The sequence below is a fragment of the Alosa sapidissima genome, chromosome 2 (assembly GCF_018492685.1).
Source record: "Alosa sapidissima isolate fAloSap1 chromosome 2, fAloSap1.pri, whole genome shotgun sequence".
Lineage (NCBI taxonomy): Eukaryota > Metazoa > Chordata > Actinopteri > Clupeiformes > Clupeidae > Alosa > Alosa sapidissima.
Window position 1 is genome coordinate 12067233 of NC_055958.1, and position 20929 is coordinate 12088161.

Here is a 20929-nt window from a genome sequence, read left to right on the forward strand (position 1 = left end):
GCAGTGTGGCCATTTCATACCAAACTGGTTCAGTGTGGCCATTTCATACCAAACTGGTTGCCTAAAGGTGAAGGTACATCTTATGATTATTATAGGACAGTGTGGGCCCATTACACACTGATATAAGTTTGACTTGCATTGGCTTGCACAGAGCACACTCTCTGAGTGCCCATCCAGTTTTAAAAGGTTTCCCATTAAAGTCGGACTTACAGTCCAGAAAGGTTTCCCATCAGGTGGGTATTTCCTCTGCTACAGTATTTGTACAGCTATATATAGTCAACATCTAAACAGAGCTCAAGTGGGAGAGGAAGACGCCAGTGCTTTCTGATCTCTCAATTCTGTGTGTGTGTGGGTGTGTGTGTGTGTGTGTGTCACCTCTGTGCCGTGGTGGTGATAGCATCCACGATCTCCATGATGCGATGCAGGGCGGAGTCAACGCCGATGGTCATGTCCGTCCCACAGAAGTCGTTATCGATGGAGCCCACTAGGCCCACGATGTTCAGGTGGTTATACTGCTTAGCTGTGGCGTCCGAGATCCTGTCTGATTAGAAAAAAAAGGCATCAGGTTATTGGGTTTCCACAGAACTTATATACCCAAGTTTTTCAGAAAGATTTCAGTAGTTACACAACAACAACAAATCATCAACCCATCACCTGAGCTATTTGGCCATCTTGTTATTTTAAGTCTCAAGAGTCAACATTGCTCACACAACCAAAACAATGAAATGCATATGAATGAAAATGGCTGCAGAAAAGGAGAGGAGTTGGTATGGGCAGTGGAGTGAAGAAGGAAGGAGTCTGTTTACGTTTGGGAATCTCATGTTGATTGCTGTGCATTCTTCTACTCTCGTTCCTAATACATTTACATTTATGCATTTAGCAGATGCTTTTATCCAGTGCGACTTACATAATGGGGAATAACATTCAAGCTACAATGCAGATGAAGCCTTAGATAACAATAAATACTACAACACAGAGGAGACCTTAGATAACAATAAATACTACAACGCAGAGGAGACCTTAAATAACAATAAATACTACAACACAGAGGAGACCTTAGATAACAATAAATACTACAATGTAGAGGAGACCTTAGGTAACAATTATTACAACAATAGTATAGTAATAAAATAAGCCTTGACCATGAAAATGTTCCAAGCAGTGCTCGAATTACGTGGGAGCCAGAGGGAGCCGAGCTCCCATAGAGTGAGGATTGGCTCCCATGAAAGCAACAAAGTCAAAAATCTGAGGGGGTCTCTGATATCTGAAGGTGTCTGGCATTGTAATTTAATCTTAAACAACCGCTCATTATCTATCCCTGTGCGATCTCTTACCATTACAGACGTGAAATTAAAATATAGGCTACTACGGGACGTAGACCTACCCTACGCTCTTGAACTGATGACACTTCACCGCATACGATCGATTTGACAGCACTCGCAAGTCTGAAGAAGTTACCCTGCTTTGATGAGAATGTTTTGTCTATTTACATAGGCGTTCATTGGGCTAGCCTACATGGGTTGATACGTGCGGAAAAGTCCCGTTTGCTGTTGAACTTGAACTTCTTCTATGTTGATTAACAAAGCCATAAATTATGGCCCATAATGCAGCTTACTTCAATGATTCTGTGAACTGATCTGTAGCTATCCTCTGTCATTCAGAGCTCCGGAAAGTTCCCAGATATTTTGAAACACCTGTTAGCAATCTCTGATGGCGGAATAGCCTATTCAATGGCTACCCGACAACATCCCAGTGCAAATTCCAAAATTGTTCGTCTATTTATTCCCACGGTTCAACACACGAGACGACTGAACGCCTGTTGTTACTATGTGCACATTAGCCTATAATTCTAGAACATAGTTTGGCTGCAATGGCTTTATTATTTTCTGCCAGTTAGTGCATTTTCCCTGTGTATAAGTTATACTACATGCATTATTGTGTTTGACACTGAGGATAGCCTATCTGAGACGGTGGTCTGGTTCAAATGAGTTAGCCTACGTTGTGAAATTGAGAATGGCACTCAGAGTAAATCCTTTAGTCTATCTTTGTATTGTGAAATTGAAATTAAATATGGAATATTACAATCAATAATATGTTGAAATGAATTAAAAGGAATCAATTTTATGAAAAATCTCTATTGTGTGCATGTGTCTAGGTCTATCGCGCGCATATAGGCTACTGCGCAAAAGCGCCACTCGCGCCTAGGCTATTTAATTGTATCGCCTTGTTAGGCTATGCGCGGGGTGTGCCAACTTTTTATGAGATAGAGAGACCCCCTTAAAGACAAAAAGAAAATTCGGGCCCTGGTTCCAAGTAAATCTGGACATGTTGTGAAAATAGAGCGCAAGCTCCCGGTACCTTTCTGCACCAGCTCCGCCAGCAGACCGGTCCACTCGTTGCGGAAGATGTTGGCCCCGGTGAGGCTGCCGTCACCTCCGCACACGCACAGGTTGGTGATGCCGCGCTTCACCAGGTTGAAGGCTGCCGACAGCCGGCCCTCACGGGTGGTGAAGGCCTTGCAGCGCGCGCTCCCGATCACCGTACCGCCCTGCATGCGCAGAAACACAAAACAGGTACAAGTTAGAATAGAACAGTCATTTGGAGATTTCTAGGGCTCTGGAATAGAAAAGAAAAGAATGGACTTACACTCTATTGAATTGCTCTATTGCTCTATTGAATACAGAATGGAAGAGAGTAGAGTAGAATATTATTAACTTCAAGAAGAAAAGTTTGGTTCCAAAACGCTATATCTCCATTTTTAAAAACATTAAAAAGTCAGGCTATTTAATCAATCTAATTGCTGTTTTGTTGTTTTGATTGAGTAAAGATAAATCAAATAACAATACCCAATTACAGTTTTACTGAAATTACTTGCAAAACAAAATGTAAAAAAATGATTTATTTATTGTGGATATAGCGTGTTGATACCAAACTCTTCAGCTTAATGCGAAATAGACTAGACTAGTTCAGACTAGTTCAGGTGTCCTGAGACCCCTAAAAAAGCCTCACTGCTATTTTTAGTGCATCACATTGCATTTAGCCCTTCTCCAGTTAAATGTCCTTTTCTAGATGCTGATAGCGCAGGCTGAATCAATTAAATCAACAAGGGCCGCAAGCAGTAATTGATGACGCTTGTGCATACATTATCAACATGCACATCACTGATGCGTTATCAATACGAAGGTCAGCACAGAGCCGGTGGACGCACACTGAAATAGCCCTTTTAGTGGCCTGCTCACTGCACCGTCCCAGCTAGAGCGAGCAGGGAGCCTGGGCTGCTGAGACAGGGTGTGAGTAATCTCTACAAGGAGTGTTTACAGATGATAGTTATTTTCTCTTGTTTAGATTATAACATTTTGGCCTCCATTCAGGGCTCGAAATTAACGATGTCCCGACGTCCCGGGGACCATAAAAAATGCTTCCGGGACACAATAGAATGATGTCTGGGACAGTAGAAAAAATGGCAAAGCAAATTTCAAAATAGGTACTTTTTCCCTAAACTGTTCACATGGGAATCTAAACGTATCTTTCTTGTCTGAATAAAATACAGAATCTGGCCTATACAAAATTTGACCTGGCGTGACGGGCAGCTGGCAAAAGCAGCGTTAGCCAGCTGATCTGTAAAGAAATCTGTAAAGCGGTTTTGTACACGCAGCCTTACAACACTGTTTAGGCTACTGCTCTTCAAATCACTGTAGGCTACAATGTTATTTTTGGTACAAATATAGTAAGATACCCAAATGGGCTGGGTGCTTGCGTTTCCTTAGGAATCTGCCGTATTGGTTAAATGAATATTGTGACTTTTGTGGCCGACACAAAAATAGGGCAAGGGCGGTAGGCCTAATGGGTCACTTTCCGATATAGAGGTTAACTTACCTAACTAGCAGGCAGGTAAATGGCATTTGTTTTCATGACATTGTGAACATTGTTGACTGATAGTGTAGGCCTAAGGTTACACTGGTGTTCTAAAAAAAAAACGAGATGACAGTCCTCTCTGACTAAAACGGTACGTGTTTTCTGTCATTGACAGACAAACGTCACCAATATCATGCTGAGCTAAATAGCCAACTGCGATTTGACAAAACGATAGTGTTGCAAGGTAGCCTATAACAATGAAAACAGTTATTTAAGTTACCATTTGACATTTCGCTGTGGCAGTTCTAAGGGGTGTCCAAACTGCGGCCATGCACTTTAATCCGGCCCGCCGAGCATTTATTAGTTTATCAAATTATTAAAATAGGCCGCTCGCTATTTTTTCCAGCAATAGACGACGTTGTGCTTAACTTTAGGGTACTGCAAACTGCTTTACACTCTTCTTAGAGAACGTTTACAATGTCAAAACAGCTTGTTACATCGAGATACATATTCTAACTACGTTTTGCTAATTCATTTAATTGGGAACGCATTTGAGGGTGACAGCGTGGCAGGAGAGTAGGCTAGCCTATCTGACAGCTTTGTGGTAATTTCCCACGCTAGGCTACTTATTGTTTTCACTGAGATCTGTGGCCATGACATCATACCAAACTGACATTGAAATTAAAGACACGTGAAAATAGATTATTGACGGAATGTTTTACAACCCTGTCCGTCAAAACGATGGACAATGAATGTTTAGTGCAACCTCAAAAAAGAGCCAAAAGCGCAATCTCTGAAAATGAGTGTTGTGTGAAACAGCAGATGATTAATGAAATGGTGTTTAATAAATTGTTCAGAACTGACATGGTGGACCAGAACGAGTTAATTAAGTGATGCAAGTTACTGATTATTATGCTGTTTATTAAAAACAAGAACTTGAATTTGGGACACTGGTGTTTAAGTCCGGGACAGTGGCAAGTAGAATTCGGGACAGCTGCGGGACACTGAGAAAAAAAGTTAATTTCGAGCCCTGCCTCCATTACCAATCAGGGAATGCAATTCTGCAGGCTATTTGTTTTTTACATTAACAGCATACATTTCACAATGCAACAGGAAGCAGCGAAAGCCCTTCCATTTAAACAAAATGCATTTTCAGTAACACTTTGTAAATGGCCACAGCAAGGTGAGACTAATATGGCAGCATTGGCAGAAGCAAGAGACACTTTTGATAGAAAAGCAGAGTTCAGTGTGGAATTGATCAAAAAGCAATACAAAACTATGAACACCATATTAATATATCCATGAACTATGGACAATAACCCTGATGGTCTATGAGTAGAAAACTAGTATACAGACATTATGGGACACACCACATACATACGGCACTAAGAGAGACTACTATGCATAATGAAAACTACACAAGCTTTGGGTTTTGCTGGAGCACGTATAAGGATATGATTGTGGAAAAAGCAGGTAAGGCACCTAAAACTTGGGACTACATCACAGGATAGGCCTACTTGAACACATCATTCATTTTAACCACTGGCACTGAGAATAATGGGAGCATGTTATTGGACAAACAAATGTTGTCCCATAGCAAATGTTATGGGACAAACCACATGCATACGGGACGAGGCGAGACCACATCAACACACTTAGTGAAAACTACACAAGGTTTGAGTTTTGCTGGAGCACGTATAAGGATATGGTTGCCGACGAAGCAGGTAAGGCACCTAAAACTTTGGGCTGCATCACAGGATAGGCCTTACACATCACACACTTCAAAATCACTGAGAACAACGGGAGCATGTTTATGCCATTAGTCCAGTTAGCTTTGGAACGTCAAACGCAGCACAAACCAATCTTGCATGGAGGTTCCGTCATGAGTAGTTGTGCTGCCGCTTGAGACTACGATAGAGAACTAGGGTTACACACATGCACAGGCCACCTTACCGGCTGCTCATCTCAACTGGGAACAGGAGGAGGAGAGGAGACGCAGAGAGGAGAGAAAAAGGTGAGGAGAGAGAGTAATGGATTCAGAACCAGGACTATGAAAACTGGAACCTTGCTGGACACCTGTGACCTGCAATTGTAGAGAACTAAGAATAAAGAGCCCATGACAATAAAACAGATCTTTAATTGGACATAATTCTACTCCATACCTATCTGGGGCGCGTTTCCCAAAAGCATAGTTGCTAACTAAGTTAGCAACTTTGTTGGTTGCAATTCAATTTCCCATTGCCAAAGTTGAAAACAGGTTAGCAACTATGGTTTTGGGAAACACACCCCTGTCCGGCAACAGATCTAATGTTAGGAAAGAATGTCTCAAATGCCAGCAGCATCCTGTTGAAATCCTGACATCATGATATCCTGCATGCTGATATGTTGTCACATAGTTGTACAGTAAGTGTGAAATGCTTCCTGACAGTGTAGAGAACATGCCTGAGTCATGTCATCTCTTATACTGTACTTATTGGAACATTAGTCATTAATGGTTAATTTACTGTATCTGGACTGTGTCTACTGAGTCCACACTTGTGCATCAGGGGGGTCAACAAGGGCCGGTGGAGTGGTGCAGTATGATGTGCCTAGATCAAGATATGTCCGTTTTTTTGTCATATGATGATATTGCAGGGTCTGTATTCACTAGTAAAGCCACCATCTAACCATCATGACCTATGTGGGTGGGGGTGTTAGGGGTATAACCAGATAAGGCTGAGGAGTAAATGGCGAATAGTAAACGGGCTGCATTTATGTAGCGCTTTTCCACTCCTCTGAGCACTCAAAACGCTGTGCAACGGCGGACCACCCACAGAACAACCTAATGGCACATGTCTCAGAGATCAGAAGACCAACCCTTCCTGTGTAGTGTACTCTGCTTGGAGGAATTGATGAGACAACAAGAACACATGTTTCAGCTCCAACGAATTGTTAACTTGTCAGGATACGAGATTGTGATTATGCAATCTATACTTGTCTCTGTTGACTGATCCTGCATGTTAATTAACAGCTGGTGCTGGTCATAGTGGCTGTGTCTGTAAGTGTGTGTGTGTGTGTCTCTCACTCTGTGTATTTATATCTATGTGTGTGTGTGTGTGTGTGTGTGTGAGTCCTTACCAGTTGGATGATGTTGGTTACACTGTGCCAGTTAGCCAGTTTGATGTTATCTCCTCCATCTACCAGGCCTTGGTAGCCCTGCAGGACATCAATGCACTATGCTTTAGAGGAGCCCGTAACAGATCATAATATGACTTTATGGAAGTATAATAAAACACTTGTAACAACAGCCAAACAACTCCTGAGAGAAGTTAGTGTTACTGAAGCTGTTCTTAAAATGATGTATTCTGCTCATACCGCTGGGTCATGAAATCTTGGGTCATAACTATGATGATGCGGTTGCACACAGTGGGGTGCATTGCTATGGCAAATGAAACAAATGCTGGTGTATGTTTTGGGGAAGAAATATACCTCATGCACGAGATAGACCTTGGCCCCAACATATATACCCATTCTGGTCACAGCACGGACTGCAGCATTCATGCCTATGGGGATCAAAAAGGGACAGAGTAGCCCATCACATTCATTTGTACCAGTGTAGTGACACTTAATAGTTTTAGCGACATAATCGTCGTGGGATTATTTCTTCAAGCCCCCTGGGGTTACACGATATCCTGAGAACTAGCACGTACAAGGAAACACGCCCATCTACTGTCTGTCACAAACAATGTTTATTGCTAAACAATGCTTCAATGATTCATTTCCTGTTTCACGTGAAAACAATCTACTGTTACACAACTTTAGCCACGATGCTTGATTAATGCTTGATTTTGTTCACAGTAGGGTAGGCTAAACATCAACAGTATTAAAACTCGCGCAAACGTGTTGCTCAAACAACATGTTAGTAACCTCATCATTAGCTTGCCTCACGTCCATATAGGCTACTGTACAGTAGCCTGCCTGCCTACCTTGGGCATCTCCGCCACTTGTCAATACTGCAATGGCTCGACCAGACCCCGACATCTTCAATTTTTCGAGGACTACGGAAGTCATCCTGCTGATACGTGGGTTCGACATTTGTCTGCACTGTCAAGCCGCCACTCAGACAAACAACAGTAGAGTACAGAGTGTTTTTCTGCAGGTGCTCTGTAACATACGCAGAAGCAGCAGCAACTACTGGAGCTTCGGGTCACCTTCCTACAGTGGGAGCGTCACCTTGGCTCCTCCCAGTTTTGTCGTAACAACATGACTGCGTGTGCTCTCTCAAAAATCTGTTATGTCTGCCCTGACTCTCTGTAAGTATAAATGCCATGAAGAGCATCTGCCTGTTTTTTTTCTTCTTCGTATGGGATATGTAATTTAATGTAAAAAATAAACTCAACATTACAGATTGCAGAAATATTTTTGACTCATTTTAAATATTCTGTAAAGTATGCATGCAATCTGTGCACACAATTTGTATAGTAGCCTAAAGTTTACAAACTGTGTATGCTCTTTGAGCAAGCCTGCACTATGCACCATTAGTGCCTTCTGGTCGTCCTTATTTCAAACTATTACCCTACAATATAAGGTTTGTGGACTTTGAACAAAGGTGCCAATATAGAGGGCCCATTAAACCCTTCACCTCATCTACTACCTCAGACATGCTGTCCATAGGAGGCAAGCACAACTGAATTGGTCCACAAAAATGGTCATTGTGGCGCTCAAGGTGTATATTTTTTAAAGGTTTATACCAAAGTGCAAAGTGTTCTCTCATTATCTCACAACTGCCTTCTTAGGTAACACAACACTAAGGCATAGCCTATTCCTGTATCTTCCTGTCACACGTAGCCTACAGAATGCATTAGTGTGTGCGTGTGTGTGTATGTGTGTGTGTGTAGAAGCAGAAGAAACACAAAGAGAAGCGTACAGTTTGGTACAGTACAGCAGTGTTTATTCCATGCAGTTGTTTGCTTTGATTTCACTCCCACCCCCTCTCCCCATTGCACTGTACACTGGCTAATACAGGAAACTGTCAGGATTGGTTGATCATTACGCCATTCAAGAAAAAAAAATACAGGCGAAGGGGGGAAAAGGCGGGGCATAAGTGAAGAAAGACAGACATGGAAGAGGGAGAGACATAAACCAGGAGGAAGAAATGAGGTTTCAACAGATTAAAATGACATTCTGCACACAGTCAGTTACTATTAACAGAACCGTTTGGGGGGGAAAAAGAAGCAATTGTAATATGGAATATTCAAGAGAATGAGAGAATATGATGAAACAGAAAGAAAGATAGATAGATAGATAGATAGAGAGAGAGAGAGAGAGAGAGAGAGAATCACCCGTTGGCTGAGGTGTTGGCAGATGTCTATAGCCTGACAGTGTGGTACTTCCTCTTGCTCAGATAGCTGCCGGCTTGCAACCGGATTTGGCCCAGCTGCCAGCCGGATCCACAGCGCCAGCCTCTCCTAGGAGTCGGTCTTTCTCTGCTTGTAAAAGTCTACGCACTAAAACTCTACCAATCTCGACCTACCACTAGAGCTGAATACATGTTTGCAACCTGGCAATCGTGACCAGAGTCCAGATTACACCAGTGTGTGTGTGTGTGTGTGTGTGTGTGTGTGTGTGTGTGTGTGTGTGTGTGTGTGATTAGGAACTAACACTGTATCCTGGATGTGTTTTGGCATCGTGCCAGTGAAGTGCCTGCGTTTAAAGCAGACCCTCCTGTCTGTCTGTGGAGCGGTCTGATACTAGATAAGGTGGTACACGGACAACACTCCCTTGTTGCCAACGGCAACCTCAAACACGGGACAGTGGAGCAGATAAAAAAGAAATGCCCTTGAAAGATTGACCTGGGGAGGCTGGTGTCCTGGATGTCCTACAAGGTGGTGAAATTCTGTCATGGCCTACTGGCTACGTCTGTTGGTCAACACAGCTTCAGCTGATATGTGATAACTACTCTGCTTTGGGTGGGACGTGGGAGCCCTACAAGCCTACAGGAGTGGGTCATTAGGGAACTGAAGACCACCGTCAGAGGAGGACAGAGACAAGAAGAGAAGTTACAGAGGATTTTATCTCAATCGTCCGGTAGCATGATCATTTCCAACAGTGTCCTATACTGATTACTTTACAGACCTCAGAGGTTTTCAATCCAGTCAGAATTACTGAGATGTCAAAAGATAGAGAAAACAAACAAACAAGCAAGCAAAAAAGTCAATAAGTCAAGAGATTATTACACTGATTTCTTTTACCTGTCCAGGTTATCCATAATAAGTTAACTTAATAATCATGTAGACCAGCTACAAAATATCCAAGAGAAAAATAACATTAAATTAAATTAAATTAAATTAAATTAAACTTAAATCAACAAATAAAATAAATGATACTTTACAAGGATCTATTGATGGCTTCCATATGCCAGTCATCATTGCAGTTTTTGTCATAACACCACAGTTTGATTTCTGGTGGTCAGAATAGTGTAATATTAAGTGGATCACACGTAAACAAAATAAACAAGTTTGATTCAACACAATGGGCCCGTTTCATGAAAAACAAATCCCACACACATCACAATAATCTTGTCTTTTGAGTTGGCTGACATTTGGTCTACTCAACCCTAAAACCCAGTTCTCACGCTACTGATCTGGATATTAAAGTGGCTATACAGCAGGCGGGCGGCTTGACAGATATCAAGACATTAGACGTTATGACAGTCAGTTCTTCCTCTGGCATTCTGTTGCCTGGAAACCTGGAACTTGTTTTCGGCAATTGTCCAAAAGCGTGAAACCATACGAAACGGGCTGAAGCATTTTCATTTCACAGCTTAGGCTATGCCACGTTTGCCAACATCTCTTCACGAACAAGAACAAGATATCACTTTTATCTAGTTAACAACTGGCCAATCTAATGACACCTTCAATACATACACCATAAAATGAAAGACAACAATTAAAATGGATAGCCTAGATAGCAGGGAAAGTTTATGGGGAAGATGCAGTATCCCTTCACTTGGATAGAAAAAACAAAACATACAAATTTGTGACAGCAGTACATGTACAAGTATGACACAGTTAAGTTCACTAAGTAGTAAGTCAGTTCTAGCCTTACTGGGCTCAATGCAAAATTAAATACCATCTCTCCTTGACAGCAAGGATTGTGGGGGTTAAAAATATATATGTAGATCAAGAAGTCTGCAGCCACCTAGTGGGCACCCATTGCTATTACGCTGAACACTGTGGTCAAATCAATACCTGAGCATCAGATTCTGGAATTCTCAGTTAAAAAATATAAAGGATCTCGAAAGCTGCTTTTCACTACACGTCACCTCTGACTTGTCCGAGCGTCTGTCTGTCCAGCCTGCTGGACACTCCTGAGCGGGTCAAACCTATTTTCAGCCTGAGCGGAAACCGACATTATTGCTGGTTCGTTCCTGGTCCAAGCATCTGACCGCAGTGGGCGGGCAGGGAGCCGAGCCTGTGCTTCTTTAGTGTGTTTGTTTTCTTTTTCAAATACCTTTCTGTAAACATTCATTTATACGCTCATTCAGCACCAACGACGCAAACAGACAAAGAAACAAGTGCATAAACAAAAACAATAACATCAACAGGAACGGCAAGAACAACAACAATAACAACAACAATAAACAACAACAACGAAAAAAGACAGACTTTTATGCCTGAGCGAACTCCTTAAAAGGGATACTGCAAATTCACCGCAAAAAACCAACGCTGCACAAATTCTACTATTTATGGGCAGGTGAATGACCAGGAAAACATAATGAGAAAAAAAAGTCAACCATGTTAAACCAAACATAGATGAGCAGAGATGCAGGTCTGCCCAGAAGACTAAAACCTGCTTTACATTAGGAGTCCTTAACGGCCTTTGTTTGTATTTGTTGGTGCTCGTCCATTAAGTCTCTCAGTCCTCTTCTATTTCCAACACTCCTGAGATGAAGGAACAACGGGAAGGACAGGAGCAGCGCATAGTCGTGTGTGTGTGTGTGTTTGTGTGTGTGTGTGTGTTTGTTTCTGACGTCAAACAAGCACGCTGCCTTTAAACAGCTTCCTGTGTGATCGCCCCCTTTCTGGTCCAGTCTGAGGTGGGGGTGGGCGCCTGCCTCCGAAGTCCATCTTCCTGGTCTCTGCGACAACAGTGATGACGAACCCAGTGACTTGTTGAACACTTGCGGGGGGCCATGCAGGAGAGAGGGGGTTCTACGGTTGGGTTTGGGGGAGAAGAGATCCATTCGAACAAAAGCACGTTGGCGGAGAGAAAGAAAGAGAAAGAGAGATAGAGAGAGAGAGGAGAAAGAGAGAGAGAGAGAGAGAGAGAGAGAGAGAGAGAGAGAGAGAGAGAGGGAATATGGACAGACAGGAGGATGAATGTCTCATGCTGGTGTCTAAAAACTTGGGGTACACCATCCCTGATTCCCCCTGCTGAGGTGATAGGCAGGGCTGGGGATGGGATAAATAGGGGGGTATGTGTGTGTGTGTGTGTGTGTGTGTGTGGTGGTGGTGGGGGGGGGGGTCGATTCTGTAAACCTAGAGATTCAACAGGTAGCTCTGCGTAGCCAGACAGAGGAGGCTGGCTAGATTATGTGGAGGTGGATGCGCAGGGCAAAGGTGGAGGAACACTTATCAGGTCCGTCCCTTCAGAAAGGACAGTCTACAGCTGGCCCCCCATCATGGAATGGTCTTCAACTACACACTGATCTACTGCTATGCCCAAGAACTCAAGGACTCAACACAGACACACACATTCTCATACACACATACATACATATGTGCGCACACACACACACACACACACACTTGCTTCATATTCTACACAAATGCCCAGTCTCTCGGGTCACAAACATTAGTGTCCCAAATCAGTCGACTCAAGCACATATACTCCACCCACACATCTACATTGCAAAGTTATTTTTTTTTTTAGTTTTTTTTCTTTGTTCGATTTTGATTCTATCTATACAGAGTTCCTGATTTTGTTTTCACTTCCTCGAGACTTCAAACAAAAATAAAAATTTTGAATGCTATATATTTTGCTACAGTGTCATTCGAAGGAATCCCTGCTTTAGGTTGCCAAGGTGACTGGGTAATGAGGGCAGGAGGGAGGGGAAGGGGTTGTCAGCGAGTTTGGGAGGTGGGGGGTTGAGGGTGTGGCTGCATACAGCCAATCTGGTTGGTTATTGCCATGGTTTCCCTCGTGCAGAGACGGGGTTTTGCGAGGTTGGGTTCGATCCTCACCAGGAAGAGGGGGCGCAGGGTTTGGGGTTGCGGATCGTTGCGTCGGAACACTCGGCATCTGAGTCGGTGTCGGAGTCCCCAAAGTGCAACGGGTTCTGAGGGAAGAGAGAGAGCAACAGACTGAGAGACTGTCCCCAACTGTCCCCACCACCACCTCATTATCCCCAACACCTCACTACCCCCACAACACCTCATCACTACCCCCAACACCTCATCACTACCCCCAACACCAACACCTCATCACTAACCCCAACACCTCATCACTACCCCCAACACCAACACCTCATCACTACCCCCCAACATCTCATCACTACCCCCAACACCAACACCTCATCACTACCCCCAACACCTCATCACTACCCCCAACACCTCATCACTACCCCCAACACCAACACCTCATCACTACCCCCAACACCAACACCTCACTATCCCCAACACCGTTGCCCCTGCTCACCTCATAGCTGTGCTCGTCGGTGCACAGCTTGCCCAGGGAGATCTGTGTCTTGACGCGGCGCACGGCACACTCCTTGTCGGAGAGGCCGTCGGACTGCGTGGAGATGTCGATGGGGATCTCGGGCGTGTGGGCCAGCAGCTCGTCCAGGTGTTCCTCCTGGCTGCCGCTCAGGCGCTCCAGCGGGCCGCTGTTGGAGCGGTCGCTCGTGTTGCCCTCCTCGCCGTCCGACACCGACAGGTTCTCCGAGCTGAACGTCGAGTACGATTGGAAGCTGCTCATGCAGCGGTGGGGCCTGCAGGAAGGGGAGGGGCATTGACAGGAAGGAGAGAGGTATGGAGAGGAAGATTACAGATTGAAGAGGTTACAGATTTCTTTGACCTTCAATGCTTGTCAGATGAGTATTTTTATTCTATGTATGCAATGCATAGAAGAGTTTCATTACATAGATGGTTCTCCTGCCGGCCTGCATTGCAGAATAGGTACTGGGTCTCCATTACATAGAGGTTCTATAACAGTTCACCTTGTTTGGTTGTTGTCCGATTTGGAAAATAGCAAAACTTTTAATAATCTCAATTTTTTCAGCTGTTACATGTATTCATGTACAAGTTAGATTCTATTCTATTCTTATTGTATGGCACAGTAAATATCTTCAGTTCTTCACAAACCAATATCAGAATATCAATAATTCATGCTAGGATACAAACATTTCTGTGTTCAACAGGTTCTTTTACTTAACTGTAGATAACCAGACGATCGGTTGTTATTAGATGTTATTTAGTTTTGTGGGTTACATAATTTCCACAGTATTCATTATTCATATAAAAGCTAAACAGTGAGCGGCTGGCTGCGTTGTCTTTGCTCAACCCAACACGGCATTCCACCTGTCAGTGTGTCACTGGAGATGAGATGTGAGAATCCACCTCGGGTCCTGATTTCCGCTATCTCGCTCACGCTCTCACACACACACACACACACACACACACACAAAGCATGTCTGGCTATGGATGAAACTATACACGGCTGTTCTGTTCCGGAGATCATCTCCAGTCACGGAGTAGGTTGATCGAGAGAAAATAGTCCGTCAATAATTAATAACCGGAGGAGCGGCCCCTCACCTCTGTCTCCGTGGAAACTCCACCTCACTGTCCACCTCCCCTTCCTCCTCTTCTGATGAGTCATCTCCAGTCTGCAGGGAGAGAGAGAGAGAGAGAGAGAGAGAGAGAGAGCAAAGCAATCAGAATAGCCAACCCAGCATCTGCATCCGGTGCATCAAAACACACACAGACACAGACACAGACACACAACACACACTGGGAAACAACTACAATGTTAAATAAGGTCAAACTAGTGCAGCCACCTCACGGAAGCCATTAAATTAAAGTTTAAGTTTAAGTTAAAGTTTTAAAGGGAGATAGCCGCTCAAATGGCATCCAATTATCTCTGAATATCCACACAATTGCTTGAAGTGGTTTGACTTTGCAGGCAATGAGGTACCACAAACAGACAGCTGAAGACCCTGGATATGACGCACATATTCAAGGCCACACTGCTCCTGTCTGTTTGACGCCTGCTTACAATCTGCAGAAGTTACTTACTGACCTACACTTCCAGCTGAGAGTTGTCGTTCATTTACAATGGATGTGAATCTCCCTCCCAAGGCGTGTGAGATAATTCCCTCATTCCAATTTAAATGACTAAAGAAATAAATCTCTAAAACTCTCTTTTGTCAGACTGCCAATAAAACAGCATTTTCTACTATATCTTATCAAATCCTCAACACTTCTAATGCAAAGAAGTGTTGAGGATATCTTTTTGTCACCATGGGGCAATTTGAAGGAAAGACAGCAGTATCCTCAGACAATCCCAATTGACATAAAAGACTGACAATAACATTAAAACCTAAAGCATAACAACATACAAAAATATCTAAATGAATCAATATAATAATAAAAGAGTCAGACTCCCCCCACACCCTCCACCCACCTTCCTGAGGGGCCGGAGCATGCGTACGACCCCAGGGGGGAGGCTGCTTCGCGGGGCGCCCTGCTCTGCCCGCTCCCTGTCCCCCTGCCGGCCCTGGTTCTCCGCGTCGGAGGCGGGCTCCCCGAGACGGGGCGCGGCCGGCTGGGGCTTGCCCTCACAGGTGCTGAGCAGGGAGTAGTGGGGCATCTCGGGGTGGCTGGCCGCGGGGGCCACGTTCTCCTCCTGGCAGTGCGGGCAGTCCGGGTAAGGGTGCGCCTGGCAGCAGGGACACAGCGGGCCCGGCCCCGAGCTCAGGGAGGAGCTGGACACGGCCAGGCCCATCACAGTGGAGGGCAGTGGAGCGGCGGTGGCGTCCTCGCTGCTTGCTGCGGCGTCTGGAATGCCGTTATCGAGGTCGCCGGTGCCGGTGACCCGCCGGGAGTCGGCGTCCACGGCCGTGGAGATGAGGTCGGGGTTGGACACGAGGCGCTGGAAGTGGTCCGTCTGCGGGCTGCGCAGCGCCGCTGCCGGACCGAAGTACCGCAGGTTGTTGGCACAGGTGGCCACCGCGTTCTCCCGGCGCTTCAGCGGCAGCAGGGCGCCCTCTGCTGGCAGCGTCGGGAGGTGGTGGTGCTGGGGCTGCTGGAGGTGGTGGTGGTGGTGGTAGAGCTGAGGTGTCTGCTGCTGTGTCTGCTGCTGGAGAGGCTGCTGCTCCTCGCTGCTAGCCGCGCCGCTAATCCCCGTGCTGCTGCTCTTCAGGACCCCGGGGAAGTCGTTGTGGCTGCCCTTGCTGTTTGCCCGGCGGTGGCGCGGCTTGCTGCGGTAGCGGGCCTTGCCAGGCGGCGTGGAGACCTTGGGGCTGCCGGAGAGGGGCGATGGGGAGGGGAGGGGGTCCACACTGGGGATGCCATCCGCCCGGAGCAGGTCAGGAGGCCTGGGGGAGGAGGACAGTCACAACATGATCACACATTATATTATAACATACATTATACATTACAGTCCATATATTATACATACATACATACATACATACATACATACATACATACATACATACATACACATTTGTATACACATACATACATTTGTACGTTATAACATACAGAGCCCTAATTTAAATATTAAATGCAAAGTGCAGTCAGTCAATGTGCAAAGAGTCTAATACACAAACTAAAGCCATCATGTGGTGAATGAGAAATGACAACTCTGAGCTGACCCACCGACGTTTGTGCTTAAGAGCTTGCTTAGGGTATTAAATTAGCAAAAGATTTTGCGTAGTTATTAAATTAGCCATGCTGACCTCTTGGGCGTCTGGGTGCCGGGCTTGTGCGACACGCTGCCCTTCTTCTTGATGAGCTTCTCGACGGCGTTGGGCCTGACGATGGGCCGCACCATCGGGCGCTTGTAGCTGCCCGGGTACTTCTTCTCCACCGCCTGCTCCCTCCTGTGGACACAGGACAAAACGTCACGTCAGCAAACCAGCTTGATTCAACTCAACTCAATTTCAATTGCATAGAGCCACTGTAACATGTACCCCATTGTTAATGTGCTACACACATGTTTATACATCTCACGCTGGTTTACAGAGCCCGGCTTGAACATGACCTTTGAGGAAACCCCTACAGCAGGCACTAAATGTGATAAGACATAGGGCGACTTTTTGAGCAATGTTGCTGGGCAACCTTGGCCAGTTCCATGCATTCTGATTGGATAATCATGACAGTTTGCCTACCGAGGATTAAAGTTCTCTAGACAGGAGCAAGTGAACAGGAACCTTGGGCAGATCCACGGCTCAGAATGGGGGAAAACAAAAACCTTTGCGAGGTAGGATTGTCTTTCCCTAGATGATTGCAGACGACTGCACCTGTCTGACTCTGAGCTACCATGGAAGTGTCAGGGTACAATCAAGGCCAAAGGTGAGGATTGTGGGAAGGTTAGACTCCCAGGGAGGACAGCGGAGGACTGCCCAGACATCTGGTGTCAGCCGGCAGGTCGTTCTTTGTAAAAGGGGCCCTCATTAATACGCACCGCGTCTCGCCACGGTCACTGACCAGCCTGCTGGTATCGCTGTCCATCCACTGTACTGTTGCGTAACTGTCAGTAACTGAGCTCACATGCCGGTAACCGTAAGCACAAAAGATTGGCTCGTGGCCCGTGTAGGATTCATTGCGCCCACAACACTTGATTGACAGTTAACAGGAACTGATTGTCTTTGGTTGGAGGATTCCGATAAGTGTCTCTACTGTAGGTCGCCGTCATTAGGCATTCGAGAGGTTACCCTGACAACCTGGGGGAGCACACCAAGTCATGATTCCTCCACGATTCCTCCTATTCCCTCACATGGGGGGTAACCGTGACAGAAGAGATGACAGGTCCCTTACAGCACACAAAGGATTCATTTGATTGATGGTTAAGGAACTGATTGCCCTTTGAGTATTTCTCTCTGACTCCCTAGATCGTCATCATTGTGGTTAGAACACATAGCTTTTGGTGTCTCTTATGTGCACACATACACAGAATATTTCCTCTGTGGTGTCAGCCAGATTGAAGGACATTTCTTCTTGAACAGATTAAAGGATCAAAGCACAAACTTAGGTACATTACCAGCTATTATGGACAACCTTGGCTTTGTTAACAGCTTGGAAGGTGTAAGCTCATCTATGCCAGCCAGGTGTCTGGGGAAATCTCGTATAATAAGGCCGGTCACAGAGTAAGTGCAGGGCACCCCTGATGTGCAGCTGGGTATGTCCCACAGGATCCAATCTGATTTAAGACACTCAAGATCCCCTACGACTCTCAGCAGCTAAGAGGATAGCTTGGAATTGCTTATTTTGGGATGTTTGGGCGCTGTTGACCTTTCCTGGTCATACTGAAACATCCCTGAAAGCAGTGCTTCTCCATAGCAAAACCTGTTAGCCCTGATCTAGCAGGATCGTTTACTGCGCAGATACTGCTTATGTTGGCTTCCTCGAGACAATACTGAAATGGAAATGAAGCTAAATACAGCCATTTGGAGGCAATGATACAGCTATATAATTTAACAGCTTCAGAGGTGTCCTTCAGGGTGTAATATACAGCTTACTAGAGCGCAAATTGAGCCAAATAGGAAATTAGCTTTAGCATGCTGACAATCATGGGATTTGGGGATAGCCCTTTTGTGTATATATAGGAAACTAGCAGGTGCGTGGGGATTCTCTCTCTGTGTGTGTGTGTGTGTGTGTGTGTGCATAATGGTTATGGCATGTGTGGGTTGAGTTATTAAGGAGATCCCTCAGAGGGCAAAACCTGAACTGAGGACATCCCTTAATTGGAGTCCTAAATATGGCAGGGATCCCTGATGACATCACCGCTGAGCTCTTCATCCATCCAATCACAACAAGCTGACAAGATGGGGGAATCCCTAAGTCATCGAGTCTTACTAGGACCGGGGATTCCCTGACATCCTTCATGTGGGTTTGTTTGTGCCATCGGGGACGACCTGAGTAAGGTGTACTTGTCCCAGTGCCAGGGCAGCGTATGTGTGGGCAGGTGTGACTGCAGGTTAGGGCCATCCAATCATGTGTAAGCATCTAAATGCTTGTGTTAGTGTATCGAGGACAGTTGTGTTAGTGTATCGGGGACAGCTTGTGCGTGTTTAACTGGCCATCAGTATAAGGAACAACCCAGAGTATAGCTCATTTAAGGCCGGCTGCAGCCTGCCTGCGTGGTGTGAGCGTGTCAGCTGCGTGGCGTGTCTGTTTTCATTTGGGCTCCCATGTTAACAGGTTAGAGGTTGCACACTGCCTGCATGACACGCACGCCTCAGGTGCTGCTCGAGCCGCGCTGAAAACGTGTGCATGCTACGTGAAACGTGTGCGCCGCGTCAGACACGTTTCTGGTGTGAATAGAGATAGAAAAAATGCCACACAGCCACCATGCAACTGACACGCAACAGACACACCACGCTCACGCCACGCAGGCAGTCTGCAGCCGGCTTAAGTCAGTCAGTCAGTCCGATCTTCTGTGACAACAATGGCCTTTCAGAAGATTCTCTTGGTAACACTGGCCTACACTAACACTACCAGGGGAGTGCCTTTTGCTGACTGCTATCCAGCAGGTTATGTCCCCCTTTGTGTATAGGAAGCTAGCGAGGCGTGGGAATTCCCTCTGTGTGTGTGTGTGTGTGTGTGTGTGTGTGTGTGTGTGTGTGTGTGTGTGTGTGTGGATAATGGTTATGGCATGTGTGGGTTGAGTTATTAAGGAGATCCCTCAGAGGGCAAAACCTGAACTGAGGACATCCCTTAATTGGAGTCCTAAATATGGCAGGGATCCCTGATGACATCACCGCTGAGCTCTTCTTCCATCCAATCACAACAAGCTGACAAGATGGGGGAATCCCTAAGTCATCGGGAGTCTTACTGGGACCAGGGATTCCCTGACGTCCTTCATGTGGGTTTGTTTGTGCCATCGGGGACGACCTGAGTAAGGTGTACTTGTCCCAGTGCCAGGGCAGCGTATGTGTGGGCAGGGTTAGTTAAGAGCAGGTTAAGACCATCCAATCATGTGTAAGCATCTAAATAGGAGGTTGAGGTTGTATTTGGGACTGTGTTAGTGTTTTGGAGACAGTTGTGTTAGTGTATTGGGGACAGTTTGAGGGTGTTCATCTGGCTGAAGAAAAAAATAGCCCTCTTAAGTCAGTCAGTTCTTCCATGACTGCACAGGCATTTCAGAAGAGGCTCCTGGCGAAACTGGTCTGCCTTAACACTGCCAGGGGAGAGGTGAGCCAGTTGCTGACTGTTAAGGTGAAGCGATTTGGGCTACAAAGCACAAACATGATTCACAAAACACAAAACACACACGCAGAATCTTGTGGTGACACAAGAGATGCACCTGAGGGGTCTATATGCTGTATAAGAGAATGACCGGCGGCCAGCAATGAATCTGGACCTCAGCTGTCTAGAAGATATAAGGCCTCAAACTGGTACTGATCTAGCAGAACTGGCTCATCTGCTGTATAGGAGGAGAGGCGAAAAGAGGAGAGGAGAGACCAGATGCCAGGAGATGAGGAGAGGACACTTATATTTACATGTATTCATTTAGCAGACACTGGTGTCCAAAGTGACATGTGAATTATATTACAAGGGATTACATTGTCCCCCGGAGCAACTTGGGGTTAAGTGCCTTGCTCAAGGGTGAAACAGTGCAAACCGGGAAATGAACCCACAACTTTCAGGCTACTGCACGCTAGCCCAGCTCCTTGACCACTACACGACCACCGCCTCTTATCTCTTTAGTACTTACTTCATGAGCTCCTTAACCACTACACTACCACCTCCCCTTATTTATTTAGTACTTACTTCATGAGCTAATTAACCACTACACTACCTTGAGCTCCATAACCACTACACTACCACCTCCCCTTATTTCTTTAGTACTTACTTCATGAGCTCCTTCT

General features: G+C 45.5%; 2 protein-coding genes across 6 annotated transcripts in view; both read right to left on the reverse strand.

Moving 5' to 3' along the window:
- The window catches only part of pfkla (phosphofructokinase, liver a), a 25891-nt gene extending 17834 nt beyond the window's left edge, over positions 1–8057 (reverse strand). For both annotated transcript variants that reach the window (XM_042084513.1, XM_042084512.1), the window contains exons 1-5: positions 7821–8057; positions 7324–7397; positions 6973–7050; positions 2359–2548; positions 376–541 (exon numbers count right to left, since the gene is read on the reverse strand). In XM_042084513.1, coding sequence (XP_041940447.1) covers positions 376–541; positions 2359–2548; positions 6973–7050; positions 7324–7397; positions 7821–7929 — 617 coding nt within the window. In that variant the 5' untranslated portion in view covers positions 7930–8057. The remainder of the gene's footprint in view (positions 1–375; positions 542–2358; positions 2549–6972; positions 7051–7323; positions 7398–7820) is intronic.
- A 706-nt stretch (positions 8058–8763) lies between these two features.
- The window catches only part of si:ch211-45c16.2 (mitogen-activated protein kinase kinase kinase 13), a 60447-nt gene continuing 48281 nt past the window's right edge, over positions 8764–20929 (reverse strand). For all 4 annotated transcript variants that reach the window (XM_042084508.1, XM_042084509.1, XM_042084510.1 and 1 more), the window contains 6 exons: positions 20914–20929; positions 16796–16939; positions 15517–16429; positions 14649–14719; positions 13534–13825; positions 8764–13174 (listed from right to left, as the gene is read on the reverse strand). The exon at positions 20914–20929 is cut by the window's right edge and continues 101 nt beyond it. In XM_042084508.1, coding sequence (XP_041940442.1) covers positions 13076–13174; positions 13534–13825; positions 14649–14719; positions 15517–16429; positions 16796–16939; positions 20914–20929 — 1535 coding nt within the window. In that variant the 3' untranslated portion in view covers positions 8764–13075. The remainder of the gene's footprint in view (positions 13175–13533; positions 13826–14648; positions 14720–15516; positions 16430–16795; positions 16940–20913) is intronic.